We start from the raw sequence: 21,876 nt of genomic DNA on the forward strand, positions 1-21,876 counted from the left end.
AAATAAAGAGCAGGATTAAATAAAGAAGGTTGACTATTTTATGACTATTACATATTCTTTCTAATACTTATCACTTTTTCACAGATGTTTTCCTGTGAGCTGTTTGATTCCATAGTATAAGCTCATCAAGTTCACCATTAATTTTTGTAATTTTTATTAACATTGTAAAAGTAGTGCACACATTATAAAATATCTGAAAAATATGCAAAAGCAGAAAGAATAAAAATGTTCATGTTCCTACTACCCAAAATATTTTACAGTATTTCCTTTTAGTCCTTTCTCCACCACACCCGCTTTTTAAGGGCAACTTTGGCATGAATGACTTGGCATCAACGATTAAAAACAATGGTCCTTAATATTTTGAAGATCAAGGACCCTTATAATGATCTCGTAAAGCTATAACCCAGAATCTTCTGGAAAAAAAAATTCATGTACAGAATTTTGCATGCAGTTTAAGGAAGTTCATAGTCTCTATGTTCAAGATATTTTATTCTGCTAATATAAATAATACTACCACAAACATCTTTATGAATACAGCTTTTTCAAAATTCAGGATTATCTCATTAACATAGAACCCCTGAAGTGGAATTATAGGTCTGAAGGCCACGAACAATTTTGAAGCTTTTTATACATATTATCAAAGTCCTTTTAATAGTTTATATTACCAATAATATAGGAATGTACCCACCCACTAAGGTTTACTCACCAGCACTGAGTATGATCACACTCCCAAGTTATGAGTGAAAAAACTATCATGAAATATTAATTTACTTTTCTTTGATTACTGGTAAATTTTAGTATTTTCTGACATTCTTATCTTTTTTTTCCTCTTTTATGAATAGTTTGTTTATACACTTCCCATCTATTTACTGGGGACTTCAAATTAATGAATTTATTTTAAAATTACAGAAAAATCTAAAAATTTACTCCATTCCCCCAATTACAAAAAAAGAGGTTATAAAGAGGAGAAAATCATATTTAATCCCTTAAGAAAAAAAATGGTCCTCATTTTTCCTATGAAACATAATTAACTGTATGAAAAAAACTATTAGAGACAGATGATTAAAGTTCCTAATTTCAATGCTCATAATATAATCTACATACTATCAAAAAAAACACCTGTATTTAATAGTGAAAATTTATCAAAAAACAATTTTGATAAGCCAAGAATATACAATGAATTCACTGAGATGGTAAAAAAAAAAGTATATAAAAATATTTGATACTGCCTGTCCAGTTGTAATGAGGCCGTTAAAATGTGATCTTGTCACTGGAAGTATTCAGGCAAAGCCTGGATAACTTTCTTTGTTAGAGATAGTGTAAAAAGTGTTCTTTCATTGAGTAGGTGAGGACTGACCACACTTACAACTCAGTATTTGATTGGCAGTGGCAATGGTGATGAAATGATATCAGTCAGTTGCTCCAATACCCTGGCACACTACACTCACCCTCCCTAAGAGTGTAAATGGATTAAAAGACTAGAAGGTGGAATAGGTATACCAAAATATACTAGTAACTGCAGGATAGGTGTCAGAAAATTGAATAGGATTTCTGATCATTTCTGATCTTTTGGATAGGAGTTATATTATTGGCCCTTTTTTCTCTACTCTTGTTGGCTGCTTACCACCACTTAAACTAGTTGGAACTATCCTCTGGAGAAAGTCATGCTTACACAAACTTTGTAATAGTTTAAATGAGAGAAAAATATTTCAGTTAATATATGATAAAGTATGCAATTTAGGGGAGCTTCTCATCGCTCTCAGAATATGGCGGATAATTTGCAACCAATTTATAATTCTTTCTTAAAACAATATTTTTCTTCTGAGTATAGCCAGTTTACACTCCCAGAAATTAATTTTTACTGATTGTTTTACTACATCCTCACCAATAATGAATGTTATAAATTTAAAATTTTGATACACAACAAATATCTCTCTCTCTCTCTTTTTTTTTTTTTTTGTGGTACGCGGGCCTCTCACTGTTGTGGCCTCTCCCATTGCGGAGCACGGCTCCGGACGCGCAGGCTCAGTGGCCATGGCTCACGGGCCCAGCCGCTCCGCGGCATGTGGGATCCTCCCGGACCGGGGCACGAACCCGTGTCCCCTGCATCGGCAGGCGGACTCTCAACCACTGCGCCACTAGATAAGCCCCAAATATCTCATTTTTACAGTAGAATTTATTTAATTATTAGTGACTATCTTCCTAGTTACAAAAGCAATAAAGAAAAATTTTAAAGTAAGGAAAAATATCCTTAATTTGGCAATGTGATGACTGCTGTTAGGTAACATTTTGCTACATTTCCATACAGTTCCTTTTCTGTGCATATTTTTAATCTCAGATCATATTATATGTACAGTTTACTAGTCTCAGTTTTTCCCTTCTGTATCATATTTTTTCATGTTCCTAATTATTCCTTTAAAAAAATCATGTTAATATATATGTAATTATTTATGTTTCCAATCTTCTATTTTGGGATGTTTAGATTGTGTCACATGGTTTTTTCATTGCTACAATTAAGATTACAAGTAACACTTCTGTCCACATTTCTGACCATTTCCTTTACAAATTCCTAGAGGAGGAAGCGCTAGGTTCAAGAATATGAACATCTTTCTTGTTTATGACATATCCTGCCAAACTACTTTTCAAAATACCCTCTTCCAGTGGTGTATGAGGCTGTACTACGCCTTTGCCATCAATGGTTATTAGTTTTTTTAAAAATTTGCTGTTTGATAAGCAAAAATTAGCACCTCGTATTTGATTATTAGTAAGATTTAATATTTTGTACTTTCTTTTGAGATTTTTCCATGTCTTTTATTGATTTTGATGTTTTTCATCAATTCATCTAATACTAAGATTATGAATTTGATATATGCTGGAAATATCATTTGAAAGTTATCCATCTGCTTTCTAAATTTTGCCTGATGTCTTAATTCTAGAAGTTTAATTTCTATACAGCCAAAGGCTGTGCCACTGTGATTTTTCTCCAAAGTCCTTCCCTCCCAGTCAAATATTCACCTACATTTTCTTCCAGTTCTATGGTTTCACTGTTTATATTTAACTTTTAAATGCACCTGGAAGCTAATCTGTATTTTCAACTTAACCTGCAGAATGTTCCAAACTAAAAATACTGGATCACACTGGCAAAATTATAGAAATATCATGAATTTTAAGAAGGCTTCCTGAGAGCAACATTAATTATTCTTGCAAATGTCTACTTACTTTAAAGCAATATTTTACAGAGTAAAAAACAAAAATCTATTTCTTTAAAACAAAGCAAATTGGAGGGGAGGGAGAAAAAAATGGCAGTGGGGCAGGAGATCTATTCTGGTTTAAAATTCCAAATTAATAAATATTTAAGAGTACTAACTACTATAGTTGGTCTTGATGATCGTTTTGGTCGATGATTAAGTAGTATATCAACAGCTCCCACTACTTCAGAGTCGATTGCCACCAAAAGTGCATCTGCGGACTTTAAAAAAAAAAAAGGTTAAAACTGAAAATGGAGGATAAAAAGGTAAACTATTTATTTTTACTAATTCATAAAGAAAACTATTTTTTAAATTGAAACTGTATTATATACAGTAATACTGAATTTTTAAAAATTTAGACTGTCCAAATAGTACATCTGCTAGCCTTGGCAGTTCTTCAGTGTACCACAACACACATATTTTTGTCCTGGTTTCACTGAATGAGCTGGTAAAATAATGAATGCTTGATAGTGGGGTTTATTAATGAAACAGTGCTGATCTATGCAGTATTAGTTGATATGTTATTTTTTTCAAGATGTTTACTCTCGAACTTTGGACCAAAAGAATCTTCATTACTCCAAATCTATAAAAGAAATTGCCAAGAACAATTACTACAGGTAAAGGATTGTTTTCTGTCTGATAAAAATGCTAATGCAACCATGAGGCTAGGGGACAATGAAAAATATGTTAACAGAAGGCGGAGCCCCTCTGTTCTCATCTTTAAAGCACACACGGCTGACTGAAATGGTACAAATATGGCATTAATATTAGCAATCTTTTTCTTTTTGTTGGTGGTGCCACACTGATTGCGGGATCTTAGTTCGCTGACCAGGGATCGAACCCAGGCCACAGCAGTGAAAGCGCCGAGTCGTAACCACTGGGCCACCAGGAAATTCCCAACATCAGCAATCTTAGCAAGTAAAAATCACAAAGAACTAGGATACCAATGTCCTTAGAGACAAGCCGGAGAAGTGACTTTATAGTTTTACTCCCAAACTATAGGTCATTTTGAAGCTCCAACTTTGACAGGAGGAAAAGTAATTAAATAGAAGCTGAGGAAATGGAGATTTTTCAACTTTTCGATATAACAAACTCTTCAGTCCTATTGTGATATTTGGCAAGTGAGACATCAGGTTTGGGGTTTCTTTTTGTTTTGCTTTGTTTTGTTTTTTAAGGAAAACCATAAAGGCAGAAGCAAAAAGTGAGGATAGGTAATGATTTAATCTAAGAAAATACCCTGATTATTTAAAAATGTACCCTGTACATTTTTAAACTATTATACTGTTTAACAACTATTTAAATCAATATTCTCTCCCATGAAAATGAAATTATACCAGATCTTTAATATTCTTTGTAGCTGAAAAGAAAGCTTTCATCCACTTTCTCTAGATGTCAAAAACAGGACTAAAAATGGCAGACTTCATCTGGATGTCTAAAAATAGGACTAAGCACCCCAAATAATTGGGTTGGGGTCACATTCAACCATTAGGAACTGCCTATGTATTCTTACAGGAAAAACTCCCCACCCTCATGGGAAATTTAATTCATTATTTTATCCCTTAAACATTTTAGGGTTCACTGGGCTGTAGCTTACTCTTTAAAAGCTAGCACTATTATTCTTCTGCTTTACAAACGTTTCTCTTCAGTTTTTACTGTACTTGGTCAGGTGAAGCAAACAAGCAAAAAGAACCATGTGTTCATTACTACTAAACAGTTCATTTATGGTTTTTAATTTTAACCTATAAAGCTACCTATAGTAATGCCACTGCTCTCCAAGTCAAAACACCAGGCAACTCCAATCATCTGAAACATAGCCATGGATCTAGCTGCAAATTTCTCCCCAAACCATACTGAGCTGTCACAAACGAACTTCATGGGCATTCTTTCCTAGAAGCAACTGCCTCACCCACACCGACTTAGAGTTGTCCATAACAGACACCTGGCTTTCCCAAGTACCCTTCAGACTAGATTAAAACCAACAAAGAAGGGAGGATGGGTGAAAAACGGCTAAAAGTTGATCATTGAGAAGATAAAATATCAGCATAGCAAAATCACTATCAATACAAAGCAGTCTGAAGCCACTTAATGTAAGGGAAAACATGTCAATAGTCTCAGACTATATGAAGCAAAGTAAAATGATTAAACTCTCAATGATTCCCACTTATGATGGTAAAGTTAAATTATATTCAGATATACTATTTAGTAAAGAATAAAGAAAGATTCATGTTAAATCTTTCAAGGCTTAAAAGGATAAGCTTCAGGTATAAAAAAATTTATGTAAAAAAGTCATGTAAGGAGTTGCCCTGGACTTATTCTGCACAATGCTGTTACTTGATATATCAAAGGCAGCTCCGAAGGGAAAAATGTTTTGAATTATTTAAGTATCTCTAGGCATACAAATGTCCTCATTAGTTTTGCTTCCTAATTTTTCACAGATATTTGACCATTCTTTATTAAAATCTATTCAGTACACACCTATTATGTGTTAATGAGGTTACTATCTCCCTTCTCACCTCAGAATTTGTCTTTTCAACAATTCCCATACTCTCTCCTCAAAGCTCAGATACTCATTTATTTCATTCTTTCCCAAAGCTAAATTTTCCACCTAGGTATTCTATTTAGTGCTCTGGTCTTCTACAGGACCTTGGTCCTTCCTTCGCAGAAACACCAGTCCCAGCCCTCACCTCCCCAAACCTCCCAAAACATGAAATACTTCCTCACTCTTTGCTAATTGACATGATCCTCTCTTTCTCTCACCACTAGAGTTTTCTTTCTCTCACTCTCAGGCTCAAACTCATGCGTGTCATTTTCTCTAATTCTACTGATGCCAGTTTCAAAATCCAATGGCCTTTCCTACCATTTTCCTTGATTTCTCAGCAACGTAATAAAACCGTTTCTTTGGTTTTCACAACGTTGCATATCCTAACTCCTTTAATGAAACCCTTTCCTTCTAATGCTCTTTTTTAATGTAGATGCTCCCTGAGAAAGAATCAGCACTAGTTGTTTGCTCTTCTCTATGATTTCATCCACTCTCATGATGTCGGGTCATCTCCATGGCCACGACTGCTGTATCTCTCCAGCCCAACCTCTCCCTAGAGATGTCAGCTTTCCACTGGAAACTGCCTGATAGCCCCAAAATAAACAAGGCTAAAACCAGAATTCACAGTTCTCTGCCCCAAGTTTGACTTAACTTCCTGTTTTTCTTGCATCATTCTCCCAGTAACCCATGTTTAAGATTTTCAAATCATCTTGGACTCCTTCTCAATACCCCCCTCCAAATTTAAATACTAAGATCTATCAATTCTTCCTTCATAACATCTCTCACATCTACCATTTTTTCCCCTATTCTTATAGCCACTATTCCAGTTCAGGCTTTAACCTCTTCACATCTGGATTATTATAAAAACTGCTCACCCAAGCTATTTATAGCCTTCCCCACTTCCCATTTTTTAATCTGTACTGAACACAGCCACTACATTAGTTTTTTTTAAATACCATTGGACACATCACATCCTTCCTCAAAAATTATTTAATGATCTCACTATCTATCATATAAAAGCCAAATTCCTTAGACTGGCATTCAAGCCCTTTTCATCAGTTTTGTCTTAGTTATTTTTCCAGATATTTTCCACTACTATCCAACCCAAATATTTTGTTCAAAAAGGCTAAGTCAATTCACTGTCTCAAGAATATACATTTACATGCCTTTGTTTACGTCCTTCTCCACCTCCTGTTTTACAGTAGTTTTAGGTAGCAGGTAAAAGCATGGACTCTGGAGCCAGAACCTGGGTTCAGATTCCAGATCTGGCATTTACGGAGTAACTTTGGGCATGTTACTGAAACCTTCTGTACCATGGTTTCCTCCTCTATAAAATGGGGATAATAATAGCACCTATCTCATAGAACTGTTGTAAGGATTAAGGAAGTGAATATATATTTAAGATTCCTGTCACACAGTAGAACTATATAAATATTAGCAATTATTAATATTTCAAGGCTGAGCTCAACTGCCATTCTTCCATGAAACCTTTCTTGCTAGCTCTAAACCACAGTGATCTCCTCTTTCCTATGTCTCCAAAACATTTATTGTGAACCACAAAAGTTTAAGTATAAAACAGGGTTTCTCAATGGTGTCACTATTGACATTTGAGGCCAGATAATTCGTTATTGTGGGGGGCTGTCCTGTTCACTGTAGGATGATTAGCAACGCCCTTACCTCCTACCTGCCAGACGCCAGTACTAACCCACCCCCAAGCTGCAAAACCGTAAATGTTCCCAGACATTGCCAAATGTCCCCTAAGGGACAAAACTGCCGGTTGAGAGCCACTAGTATAACACAAGATAAAATACATGAAAGCACTTTGTAACCTCAAAGCGACATACAAGGGTCAAGTACTATTACCACCCAGCACTTATGAAATACACTTTTGTATCATTTGATTGATTTAAAATTCATATGCACTTTCATCGTCCAATTGGTTTTAACATCCTTTAGTACAGAACTCATGTTTTACATATTCATTTCCACAGTCACACCCAACCAAAGGCCTTGGACATCTGTTGACTGACAGATAAGACATAGGTAATTTAAGATGGAACACAGTGAACTGGAAAGAGCATGGGATTTGCAGTCAAAAGGTTGGCTTCAATCTTAGCTTTGCCCTTACTTATTTTAGAACTTTGGGCAATTCATTACAGTCTATGAGCCTCAGTTTTCTGATCTAGAAAAAATATAACATCTAGACAGGCTGCCTATGATGTTCAAATGTGATCAGGTATGTGAAAGAACCATGTATACTGCAGAAATTTTATATACATAGAATCTTACATGTAAAAAGACAAAATGATTATTATATCAATACCCTAATACCTCTTTTACATAGAATCATCAGAGACTTTCTTTGCGACATTATTTTATAGGTAACTGAAGCTTATGCCTTTAAGTGTTTAACTTTGAAATTTAAACGAATTTGATGGAAGTTTTCTGCTTTCAGAAGTACTATATATATTCTTCTTTCTTCAAGTAATACGTACTGAGTATAATTTAACTTTCCCTTACTGACTCTGGGCCATTGTTATAAACAGCAATTACCACTCTAACATACAGTACCCTTAGAGATTAACAGGTATCTAATGCTATTGACTCTTTAAATAGAGTCAGAGGTACTGTGCCTAATTTTTTTCCACTGCAGCCTCATGCCCTTTCTGTTGCCCCTGTAATTCTCTATGGATTAGAAAACTAAGTAAGTTTGTTAAAGTGGAACCTAAAGTAAGAAAAAACAGATTTTGAAGGAGGACTCCAGAATTACCCCTATGATAAAGCTCATAAATGGGAAACTTCACCGCCATCTACCCTGGCTGCTCAGAGGTATTTTTCACTTACTTCCTGGTTCTCGGGGGTGTTCTGGATAAATGAAATTTCTGGGAAAGCAATTTATTTCTACTCTAAATATGTATACACAGAGACAGTACCACATGTTTTAATACATATATATATGTATTATATTTATATATATAATAGAAACATATATAGGACTAACCTACTTATTTTTTTAAAATCTTCTGAGTGCTTCCTGATACCACTCCCAAAAAAGTCTCATTAGTTTAAAGCTACAAAAGAGCAAAGAACCATACTGTTTGAAAGAAAAAAAAGAGCCAGAATTCATATGCTAAGTCCCATCATAAGCAACCCAAAAAGGAAGGAAAATAATATTATTAAATTTCCTTCCGATCTCTTAACTGAATTCTTTCAAGACATACACATGCCTGCTTTTTTTGTTTTGTTTTTGCGGTACACGGGCCTCTCACTGTTGTGGCCTCTCCCGTTGCGGAGCACAGGCTCCGGACGCGCAGGCTCAGCGGCCATGGCTCACGGGCCCAGCCGCTCCGCGGCATATGGGATCTTCCCGGACTGGGGCACGAACCCGTGTCCCCTGCATTGGCAGGCGGACTCTCAACCACTGCGCCACCAGGGAAGCCCCACATGCCTGATTTTTTACACGAACTGATATGAAGACAAGCATAAAGGTCAATGTTTTCCAGTTTAAAAAAATCCGTTCACCTTTAGCTATAAGCAAACACTAGATTTCAGACAAAAAGGACAATTTAATAAAACTTTGGAGAAAATCAAATTGAAAATTGCTTTGTAAGTGAGGAGTATTCTGTTTTTATGCTTGTAAATTATATAGGCCACAGAAATGCCTGTTCCCCTGACACTTCCAGAACACTTGTACTATTTTTAGATATATAAGGTAAATAGTAATATAATAATGTAAGTAATAAAAACAAAGTCATCTTTAATAAGTCATGATAATTTACCTCTGTCGGATGGTTTAAAACATATAAGGGGCAGGAGTGAAAGTTGGGAAGAAAAAGATAAATCAAGTCGAAATACTATACTTTTTTTAAAAAGGGTTTTTTTTTAGTTTGTTTTTAAATTTTTAGTAGCTCAAAACAAAATAAAAGGTGAAAGAAAGAGAGAAGAAAAATAGAGAGAGAAAGGAAGGAAAAAGGGAAGGAAGGAAGGGAGGAAGGAAACTAGAAAGAAAGGAGAAAACATGGCATATCTAACAGTACTTAGAAGCTACTGGATAAAATTATCTAGCCTTGTACCTGACAACCGTAGTCCAAAAGAAGCTGCAGTATATCCAAGTTTTCGTTTTCAATAGTTATGGTAACAGCATTTCTCCCAAGCACATCTACGCAATTTATGTTCAAGTCACCTGAACTGTTTTCCTCCAAAATCTTTTTAACCATATAATAGTCACCTAAATAACAATATACAAACATAATTTAATATCCATGACATATTAAATAAGAATGACTGTAAAGAAAACTTAGCCTGTTGATTTAAAAGATTAAAAACCGTAAACTCATTTTTGTATATGGAAATGTGCAAAGAAAATGTGAGCATTTCCTTGCTGAAAACTTATACCCTGATAAAAGAATATGTACATCAGTTGCAAACATAAAAAGTAGAAAAAATTTAAATGTACAGTTTAAAATCAAAGTTGTTTAAAATTCATAACTGATTGATTATAAGGAGAAGAACTTTCAGAAGATATTTAAAGTAATAAAGAATGTCTAAAAACATAGACTGCGTGCTAGGAAAATAAGATATAAGCTTAAAGGATTTAAGTTATATATCTCAAATACATACATACATTTAATTGTTAAATGGTTAAAAACGAGATCTAGTAATAAGTGGAGGATGTTATGAAGAGGTTTTACAGGGGAAAATACTTTGGAAAAGCAGGGTGAACGTGTATATGCTTGCGGGTATGTAGAGTAAAAGGGAAAGATGTCCGAAATTCCTAGTCTCCTCCCCACTCTCCACACACACACACACATCTCATTAATGAAGCTGTTTAGATTAAATAACGACAGAATATTCAGCTCACAAAACTCTTAAGCAAGACTATGACTAATGCTGGTAGAGGCCAATGTCAGAATATTTCAAAGCGAAATTTGACCTGTCAGGATTATGCAGATTAGCTTCTGCCTCATTCTACCCCACTAACAAAACAGCTAACTCATGGGGTGAAATGAGAATAATTATGGAGGTAATCATTTTCACAGAGGGCCCACTATACTTGTCTGCTAACCAGCTGGTGCAGCAGGTAAAAGGGGAATAAATCAAAAGAGAAATGCTAATGGAGAAAGAAAGCAAAGTGGGTTTTGTTTTATTTCATCTTACTTTTTAAACATTCAATGAATAAATGATTTTAAGTGACTTGCAAATATAGCTGTTCCTTGGAAGTCTATGAATAAGAAACAGGAAAAGAACAATCAGAGTGGAAATCAGAAGGAAAAAAAATGATTTCATGATACAGAAAGAGAAAATTCTAAAACTGGACTAAATGAGTGAATAACAAAGTAACAGATTTTTTTGGTTAAAATTTCAAATAAATTATGCTATTATTTTTAACCAGTGACTTTAAAGTCCCCACACATTTTGGAAGATGTTGAATGGTAGTCTTCTTGATGGTGTATTTCCTTAGTTCCCTCAAGAAGAATACTAGTCACAAAAAGAAATTATTTCCTCATAGAACTACTAATTAGTATTTAGACACTAATGCTCCATGGCAAAAAACTTATCAAACACTTCACAAAGTTGAACCAATATGAACATGCAGATAGATCAGTGAAAACTTATCACTAATACTGGAAAATAACTTTAAAATCTTATTTCACGTGAGCTGATTTCAATATCTTAGTTGTAGGAGAATGCTACCCATAAAAACGCTTGCTCTATTTTCTTTGGTTTCATGATGTGTCTGGGTGAGGATTAGATTTTATTTATCCTGCTTGAGAATCATTAGGCTTTCTGAAGCTAAGGACTATGCCCTTCATTCATATGCAATATTTTCAGCCATTCTCTCTTCAAATACTGCTTCATCCCCTTATTTTTTTTTCTCCTGTTGGAACTTCTTTAGACATTATGTTAGATTGTCCCATTCTAACTTCTTTGTCTCTAAAGATTTATTTTTCTTCTTTCTCTCTCTCTTTCCTGCATTCTGGATAACTTCTTCAGATTTCTCTTCCACTTATTCCTCCTTCAACTATTTCTGCTGATTATTCATTAATTTTATTTTTAATGACTACATTTTTTATTTCTCTAAGTTTTATTAGATTCCTTTCCAAATTTTTGATTTACTTCCTTACGTTTTAATTTCCTTATTTTAAGCTTTTTGTCATTTTAAACATACTTATTTTATGGTCTCCATATGATAATTATCTAGGTCTTAGGGATTTAATCCTATTCGTTGTGTCTATTGTAATAATAGGTGACTGTCTTCTGAATTTTTTAATTGGATATTGCAAACTCAACTTCATGCAGGTTAACTGTGGGAAACTAGGCAGCCTCGTTTGAAAGCTTGTCCCACCAAGGATGTTTTGTGTTTGCTTCTTCCAGATAACTCAGAGGTTTTGCTACCCTATGAATCCTTTTTATACTAATTTCTCAGTTTAGGTTTTCCCAGATCAAGTAGGTAATATTAATTTAAACCCCAAGCCAACAAGAGGCAGGAGCATAGTTACAAGTTCTTAGGGAAGTCTTATTTGAAAGGTTCTTTGTAGTCTCCCTGTGCTGATGGACGGGTTCTTTTCCTCATCTACCCCTTTGCTAAAAGTGTAGTCCTTTAAGGATCCTAGTTTCATGTTTAGATGTTGTTCCAATTCCCCCACTTTGTACAAACTCAAGGCTTTGTAACCTGTTTCCACAAGGGCATTAAAATTCAAATCCCAACAATGCCCAGACTAGTATCTCTTGCTCCCATCCACGGAGCAGTCAAATGTCAACGCACACACTCCTCTGTTTTTCAGTCTTTTCTTTATGTTTGAATCTGTTTTCCTTACTTTCCTGAAAGCTCAGCTGTTCACTTAAATGTATGTTTATTATATTTTATCTAGCATTTCTAGGTGATTTAAAACAGAAGCGTTTTCAGATTATTTAGTCAGCCATATTGCTAGAGAATGAAAAGTATAGAGAGCTGTATACATATAATTCTTATAAAATTGTATAAATTTCACATACAGCAAATGGTCAAAAACAACGGCTACACATTTTTAAGGTTTAGATTGCTGTTTAAAAAGTAATTGTATTGCAGATGTCAGATTCTACAGCTTTAAGGTTTCAAACACTATTCCCATTACAGTTAGGGGGCTATACAAGGAAAAAAAAACCTTAGAAATCAAAACCAAATAAGTAATTTTCATCCTTAAAAATAATAAAAATTTCCACCCTGTCACGGTTGACACATTCACGCAAATGAACAATTATAAACTATAGTCACAGAACCTATAGGAAACCTAAACTGGAAGGAAAAAGAAACCTTTTTGATCAGTTCCACCAGTATCCAAATTCAACAGCAAAACTTCTCAGTCCCCTCTCCAGAGTATCTCCCATACTTATCCACTTGTACCCATGTACGCTGTAACCCCCAGTTCAAGACACCATCATCTCTCTCCTGGACTCTGCATTAACGTCTTTACTGATACAGCTGCCTACACTCTAGTACAGGGGTCAACAAACTTTTTCTATAAAGGGCCATATTTAGGTTTTGGGGGCCATATCATCCCAGTTGCAAACACTCAACTCTGCTCTTGCAGCACCAAAGTGGCCACAGACCAAATATACACGATGAACTCCAATGTGTTCCAAAGAATATTTATGGACACTCAAGTTTGAATTTCATATAATTTTCAAGTGTTATGAAATATTATTCTTGATTTATTCCCAACCATTTGAAATGTAAAATATAAAAATCATTCTTAGCTCACAGGCCTTCCAAAAACAGGTGGTGGGTGGATTTGGCCTGTGGGTTGTAGTTTGCCCACCTCTACTCCAGCACCACCTCTTTAATCCACTCTCCACACAGCATTCACAGTGATCATTTTAAAATTCAAATCATATCAGGTTTTCAATCCTCAAGATTTTTTTTGTACGCGGGCCTCTCACTGGTGTGGCCTCTCCCGTTGCGGAGCACAGGCTCCAGACGCACAGGCTCAGCGGCCATGGCTCACAGGCCTAGCCACTCCACGGCATCCCGGACCGGGGCACGAACCCGTGTCCCCTGCATCGGCAGGTGGACTCTCAACCACTGCGCCACCAGGGAAGCCCAATCCTCAAGATTTTTAATCACACTTTAAATGCCACAATCTTTTCGTGGCTTACTAAGCCTTATGGGACCTGGGCCTTGCTATCATTCTGCATTTACCTTGTTGCCACTCTCCCACTTACCCACTATGATCTTTCTACACCAATGTTTCCCAAACTGCAGGTTGAAACCCATTAGCAGTCATGAAATCAATGTAGTGAGTCCTAACCAACAATTTAAAAAAATGTAATAGTATATAAAAATACTGTTGTAATCCCATGGATCCTTAGCAACAAATTCACCCTGGCCAACTGTGATATATTCATCCTGGCCAACTTGAGAAAGACAGTGGAGATATGATATAGTATCAGTGAAGAACCGGTAATCATCTTTTCTTCATTGGCATCTCATTTTATTTTCTGACATATGATGGTAAATTTCAGCATCACTGAAATGGGAGTATTAATGTCGGTCAGTTTAATTTTATAGTAACCAAATTTTCAGTTAGTTGTGAAGTACTGGAGAATTTATCTGTCAAAAAATCTGTGAAGTTTTTCAAACCAAGTTTATCTAACAAACTTTTTGACTATGGCAACTGCAACATTCTTATTGAACTATTACTAAAGACACTTAAAACAGAAGATTTTATTATTAAGAGGAAAAAGAATGATGAAGTAAAAAAATACAAAGCCATGATCAAATTCAATTGTTGGATCTGGAAATATAAATAGTGACAATACTGATTAAATTGTTAACTCTACAGCAAACTTCAAATTAGTCTGAACCAAATACTAAAAAGAAAAAAAAAACACATACAAGACTTTTAGAATGAAGACAATTTAAAATGTAGTTTTACCAAATGTGCAAAACCCAATATTTATCATAGACCCCAACATGTTTGTAATCACATTGTTGTGGATGAAACCTTCAAAATTAGATACTCAGAAACATGGCATGCTGAGCTGTCCGTAGTACTCTGAATATTTTTGGAAAAAGACAATTATTACTATAATTTCTTAGCCATTTATGTCTGTTAATTAAGACTATTAGTGATAATGAATATCACCTGGCAAAAGAGCAGACACTGCTGCAGGAAAAATTATACTTATATCATAGAAGGTAATGCTGATTTTTTTAGAGTAAATTAGTTTATAAATTAAAAATTATTAACATATTCTTGAATCTATTAGAAGCAATGTTTACTTTGTAATTAGAGTCTGGTATATGACTTGAGATCTAATTCACAGTGATGTTACAAGTTGTATAAAACTTTAGTTAATATCAGGTATGCAGTAATACAGTTTCATAAAGTATTTATTGTGTTGCTTAAACTTAATCTCACATACATTTAAATTATACATATTTATAGAACTGAAAAAGTACACTATGGATCAATATAAATTAAGCTACAAAAAATATAAAAGTATTAGTGATGGAGCAACAAATATGACCAGAAAATAAACATAGGAGTTTTTTGGGGTTTTTTTAAAATTAACAGAAGCTATTAATAACAGTGCTGATCACCACTTTATAGGTCACAAAGTTTTGGCATGCAAAGAAATTCCACTGAATCTCATAACTATATTGATATGGTATTGGAATTCTTTTAGTCCTGTTAATTTGTTTAGGCTCTTAAAAGTCACTACTTACCTCTTAGTGATAGCTTTTGAACTCATTACATATTAAACTACTAATCCTAGATCTTAAACTTCTTAGTATCATTAAATTTGGTGGTCAGTTATAAGGAAGATATTTCTAACACTGGAAGCATGGAAGAAGAGGAATTATTCTTAGGTTGCAACAATACCCATACAATAAAATTTAATCTTTTAACACCCTTCCCCAAAGTTTATAATATACTAGGTAAAGGGGTTTGGCTTGGGTTACATTTTTTTAACTGCCCAGATAAAAGACTGACTGCATACTAAGAATATCCCATCTTCCAAATCATAAATAGGCCATTTAAGTTAAATTGAGCATTTGTTTCTGCCCTTCAGACAGATCTATTAGGCACAAACATACTTTATTTCCCTTACTGCTCCTCACAAGAGCACAAGAGAGCATCTCCACTGCAGAAGAAGGTACTAAAGGATAGGGATGTAGTCAGTTATTTCTTGATAAAGCACCTTTCTCCAGTGTCCTAACAAAATTAACCTGATATATAGTCAGATGATGAATTATAGAAAAGAACAGCAAGTTAAAAATGAAATAAAGAAGCACACTTCTGTAATCACTACAAAGAAATGCCAGTATTATACTACTATGAAGCAGCTAGCTGCTCAATGATTAGCCTCTTATAATAAAACTATCCACCAAGATTCTGGTGATTTAAGAGTCTTTTTTGTTAAAATAAAGATGAACCATACACTATGGCACCACTGGTGACTGGAAAAACTCTCCTGTACAAAATACTTAAATGCTTAAATACTAATGACAATTTGTGAAATGCCTGTAGAATTTTGTATATAGTACCCTCTTTACCTCTCCTTTCTGCAAAGTTTTCTTCCCTCACAGCACATATACCTCTTAACATTAGGTGTCCCTTGTCGACATAAAACTTCTTGGCAGTACCCAGTACTCTGCACTTTTTCTTCCCACGGCCATCCTCTCCAACCCCAGACACTTCAAAATCTCTTTTCAAATAGCTGTTTTTAAAAGTCCCATTAAATATATTAAGTGCTATTAAAACAACAGCTTAATATTACTTCTCCCAGAAATGTTACCCATTTCAAAAGCATGCTAAGCCAAAGGTATGCAAAGTTTAAGCAGAATCCAGGCATCAAAGCACCCTCCATACAATGCAGCAAGTCAATACCACAAAGGTGACACAGATCTAGATTATCAGACTGAGCCTGACAATAAAGGTGAAATTCAGCTCTCTCCACCCCTCCCCTGACTCCATGCTGAAATTTCAAGAAGGGCCTCCTGACTTATTGCAAATCAAATTTCCTGAAAATGTTCTTCATGAAAAGTTGGCAGGGACTGAATCCAGACTGAATCCTTTCATCATTTTCCTTTTCTACACAAGAACTGATTACTGATCATCAGCAAATTAAGGGTTTAATACTAAAGCTACCATCTACTCAACAGTTACTTTCAAAGACGTGAATTAACAACTATATTTAGCTTAGATGCTCCCTAAATAAAGGTATTAATTCTTTCTCCAGCCAGCAGGTCTGAAGTTAGACCCCTGTCTCCCACAAATAAAAGTGGCTCATTACCATACTAATTCTCAGTGTGAAAGGAAGAAGACTTGGGTGGTAAGAATCACTGCTTAATATTCCATAAAACAACACTCTTGTTTCAGCTCTTGTTTCAATTAACCTTTACCTCTGAATTGCAGCATTCTACGTCTAAAAAGAATAGGCGTACTTTCTGAGAATTTTATGTGGGGTAGGGGGCCAGACTTAGCTTTATATAACTGGCACAGGAGCCTTCAATTCACTTTTTCTTCTAAATTTTACGAAAAAGAACCGATGTTACCTTTGAGATGATTCTGACCCACTTTCAAGATCAACAATAGCCACTATTAAGTGGCCACTACCTGGATCTGCGCTTGCCGAGATCTATTGGACTAATAATTTACATAAAAGCTAGCTGTACACACTATAAAATCAAACTATAAAATCGTTTTCTTTCCTTTTTTCTTTACTCCTTAATCTGTACACACCTTTCAAAGGGTCACCCATCCACTAACACATAACCCCATCTCCACAATTTTTGCTTTAGGAATTCTCCTTAAGTGGAATACATTACGGACATTTTACATATGTAGTGTAAACTTGATAAATGAAAAAAGGATGAGAAACATAGATGTTCTAGAGTGGATCTGCTCTTGTGCTATTAAAGCTTTTTACTTTTATTGGATAAACATAATCCATGGAAACCACAGTTAATAAAACATTCACAGAGAGAAAGTTTAATTTCCAGTTAGTAAATCCAAATATGGATGTGTCTTTTCTAACACAAGTGATTTTCATTCATTCAACTACAACTAGATCAAAACTTAGTGGTTAAGAGTACAGGCTCAAAATAGATCCTAGTTCTACTACTAACTAATGTAACCTTGGGCAAAGTAATTCTAAAATTTTGCTAAGCCTCATTCTCCTCATTCATAAAATGGGGATAACAACATCTGCCTCATGGGGTTGTGAGGATTAAATGAAATCATCTATGAAAAGCCTATGTACTCTACCCCAAAAGCTGTCTCAGTCAACGTTTGCCATTTGGCTTGATGAAAGCTCCAAAGCAATAGTGGCAACTATAGCTACTTCAGGAAACTTTTCACTTTTAGATTTGGTTTGGGTAACGCTAAAAAAGGTTTAACAATATTAGTGAATATAAACGAGTAAACAAAAAAACTGCTATAACTCAAATATATTTTTTTCAGCATAAATGTATACCATAAGTACATGTAAGAAATAAGCCATTTTTCCAAATCTAACCTAAGAATTCATTTCAACATACCTGAAACAGAAAATACCTATTTAATCTCACTTGTTAAAAAATGTTTTAATTTATACGGGGGAGAAAAAGCATGCATATTTACTTTCCACCCTACCCCCAAAAGCCAAATCTCTCCAAGGATCTTAACCATGTTATAAAAGGGAAACTGACGAAGAAAGACTATCAAGGCTATTTCAACTGGCACTACTGGACAGGTTACAGAACTGTCATACATTCAAACTCTTTTGACATATGTCATGCAATAATCCTAAATATACACACCATACAAGTACTTACTCAAGCTATGTTCCATTATGACATTCCTCTGTCCTCAGTTTAACAGATATATTAAATTGCCTTTCTTGACATAATTTCTGTTTGCTTTAAAATAACCATAGCTCAGAAGCTGGGGTAGATGTAGCAGCCACTTACTAATGCTAGTACAACACAATCTGTTCCCTTCCTCTCTCAGAGAATTTTTGAAGGAAGAGAACTCAGACTATCCACTCTAGAAATACTAAATAATTTTACGTAATCCACAGACAATGATATTTATGAGGTTATAGACATATATTCTATGTTTCTTCTCATTTCCAAGACTGTATGAACCTGTCCATGGTGGACTTTCACAAATGCTTTCATAATATAATTTAATACTACTACATAAGATCATAAAAGGACTCATGATGGACAGGGGTGGACTTTGTTTATACATCAATGTGTTTTCAAAAAGTTGTGTAAATAAAATCCTATCTCAAAGCAGTAAAAGTGCTTAAGGAGGCTGTCATTTATTTAAAAAAAAAAAACACATACAAACAAAAAAATCCTCTGTAGTTAATCTTTTCACAGTGTAAGTTGCCCTTTGGGTTTATGATTTGGAAGTTTGCATGATCCTAAACATTTTTCCTAAGCAAGCATGGCCACTGGAAGGCAAGCTGAATAAATTTAGAAAGAGAAAATTTACAGCACTTTTTTACACGTAGGAAATAAAAGCAGTCTTAGGGCAATCAATTTCCCATTCTTTTTATTATATTCATCAATAGAAAGCATGCTTAAGTGAGGAGACTTTGTTATGGCCATAAAAGTGATCGATTTCCAGATTTTTTTAAAAAACGAAAACACATTAAATATATTCCACATTTTTGCCCTGTAATTATTTTGCACTACTTTTATTTCCCAAAGACGTCTGAGGAGCAATAAACCTTCCTCTCTAATAAAAAGCATGAACAAAGTTGTTCCATAAATTTGGAGAAACTCTGGAACTTAGGCAGAATTTCTCCATAAAGTGCTGTCTTTATGTCCATCTAGGATACTGACATACCTAATGCCATTAGACAGTCACTGAACACCAAGGCACCGGGTGGCTGGAGTTAAATAATACAAGTAAGGTTTTAAAGAAAAAAGAAAAGAAAACACCAGCTGAGAGCCCATAAGCAGGAGGAACCTTAAGCAAGGACATGGGATTTTTTCGTACTGAAAGGTCCAAAACTAGACAAAACCTCTGGGCTTCCAGAAAGAAAGAACTAAAGCCCCATGCAGAAGACCAGGTCATTCAAGTGGTCAGTAGCGTAGGTGAGGCTGAAACCCTAGGGTCCCGGCCCCCACGACGCTACCTGAACACCTGACCGCACGAAAGGAGACCACGGGCAGGGCCGCCTTCCCAGGTGCGGCGCTCGGAGGGCGCCACCCGCGGCTGCTCCCGCCCGACAGCTCTGCACTCACAAGGCAGAGGCGGTGCCGAGCAGCCCGGCAGGTGCAGCGGGCGCGGCGCGAACAGACGCTCGGCGCACGAGGAAGAGGGAGTGCCCCAAGTTGAGGCTGGGGAGAGGATGAGGGGTGTGAAGGACACGGGCATCCAGAAGCAGAGAAAGGGGCCTAGCTCTCACCCTTGTCGCACGCCAGCAAGAAAAGCTTCTCATTCAGGGTGTTCTCCTCCTTCACCTCCCGCACATCCTTCAGCGCCATCACCTCGTTCGGCGACGAAGAGGAGGATGGGGAGGAAGGCAGGGAGGAGGAGGAGGCGCCCGAAAGGTCCGTGCTCGGGTACAGGGCCGCCATCATCGCGGCCCATGAAAGGGGCAGGCCAGGAGACGGGGACGGGGCCCCCACCAGCCCCGACCCCGACCCCCGGCTGGAAAAGGGATGAGTCGTTCCCACGGCCGCCTCGGCGCGCGGCCCGTTGGCCCCGAAGGGCGTCGCCTCCCCACGGAGCCAGCACTCGCCCTCCACCGACAGCCCCAAATTGGTGGCGGCGCATGCGCGGCCCCGGGGCCAGCGCCCCCTCCCCAGCCGCCGGCGCCCAGGCCGAGCAGGTCCGCGCCCGTCCGGGGACGGCAGAGTGGCCCGCGCCAGGGCGGCAGCCGAGCGCGGGGCCGTGCCAGGAGCCGCTGGGGCCGCGCGGGGAGCGGCCCGGCCAGAGTGGAGGACGAAAATCGGTGAGAAGGGCGCTCTAAGAGGCGATTCTGCACCAGCCGGGCTCCAGGGCTCTGGAAACCGCCAACCGAACTGCACCCAGAGATGTTCGCGGCTCTCCTCACGTCATCTTCCGCTCGGTGAGAGCGACGACCACGGGGCGGGCTCTGCGGTGGGCGGGACCTGGGGCGGAGGCGGAGTCCGCGAGCGCACCGCCCCCTAGAAGGCTTCCAGCCTCGGAGGAAAAGGCGAACGGCCGGATGTACCCTCTCCACAGCCAGGTTGCAGGTTCGAGGTAATTTCCCCGCCGTCTAGGGCTGCACACAAGTTAAACATGCAGCGGGGTGGTTCACTGAGCCTCTGATGACTTAACGTTTAGTCGAACCCCCCCCGCCACCCCGTGGAACTGTCGAATTATTGCATATTCCTTTGTCCTCTGCCTAAACCAGAAAGGACCGGGCCCTCGCCACGCCACTGTGTTCATCTGTGTGTAATTATGTCGGGCTAGCTACATAATTGTTTCTAAAACTGTATTAGAAAGAAAAAAACTCCTTTGTGATATAAAATTGGCATAACATTTCTAGTATCATACATTTATTCGCATGTAACCATTGGATAAGCACATCATTAGGATCTACTCTACGTCATAGTCCTTACAGTGGTTTCTTGTTCATGTTCACGTTTATAACTCAGATTTTAGAAGATGAGTGTTATTTAAGCAAAAGCTAACCGAAGTGCAGTAAGTGCTACTTCCTTGAATATTTTTTTTTAATTAAGCTTGTATTTAAAGCAGATTCTTGCAACTTTAAAAGCTGAGAGAGGGGGACTGGAAATTGTATCTCGAATAATTATTGCTTTCCACAGCCAACTGTGCAAAAATCTAAATTGCACCCATAGTGCTTAGGTTTTTAAGGCAATACATAAACTTACTTGAGTACATGTATTTGAGAGAAATACTTCCTATTCTGTTCAGGTTGATTTGTTCCATCGCTGTCCCGGCCAACTCTAACTCCCAAATTTCCTAAGTATATCTTTCTCATCATTCACAGTGCTCTTTCGATCTTCTCTAAGAGGCCTTAGGTAGACAAGATTGCCCACCTTTCCAAACATTTTTATGTGTTTACTTCAAAACAGTTATCTATTAAATCATTTTAGCTTTTTCTTTCTTATCT

General features: G+C 36.9%; 1 protein-coding gene across 2 annotated transcripts in view; it reads right to left on the reverse strand.

The window, feature by feature from the left end:
• Positions 1 to 20,827, reverse strand: part of TRPC1 (transient receptor potential cation channel subfamily C member 1) — a 63,908-nt gene extending 43,081 nt beyond the window's left edge. Inside the window, exons 1-3 of one of the 2 annotated variants that reach the window (XM_079922166.1) lie at positions 20,179 to 20,827; positions 9,861 to 10,015; positions 3,368 to 3,469 (exon numbers count right to left, since the gene is read on the reverse strand). In XM_079922166.1, the coding sequence (XP_079778292.1) occupies positions 3,368 to 3,469; positions 9,861 to 10,015; positions 20,179 to 20,353 (432 nt within the window). In that variant the 5' untranslated portion in view covers positions 20,354 to 20,827. The remainder of the gene's footprint in view (positions 1 to 3,367; positions 3,470 to 9,860; positions 10,016 to 20,178) is intronic. The other variant, XM_079922165.1, reaches the window with a different exon arrangement.
• Between the last annotated feature and the right edge of the window lie 1,049 nt (positions 20,828 to 21,876).

This window comes from Stenella coeruleoalba (assembly GCF_951394435.1).
Source record: "Stenella coeruleoalba genome assembly, chromosome: 5".
Taxonomy (NCBI): Eukaryota; Metazoa; Chordata; class Mammalia; order Artiodactyla; family Delphinidae; genus Stenella; species Stenella coeruleoalba.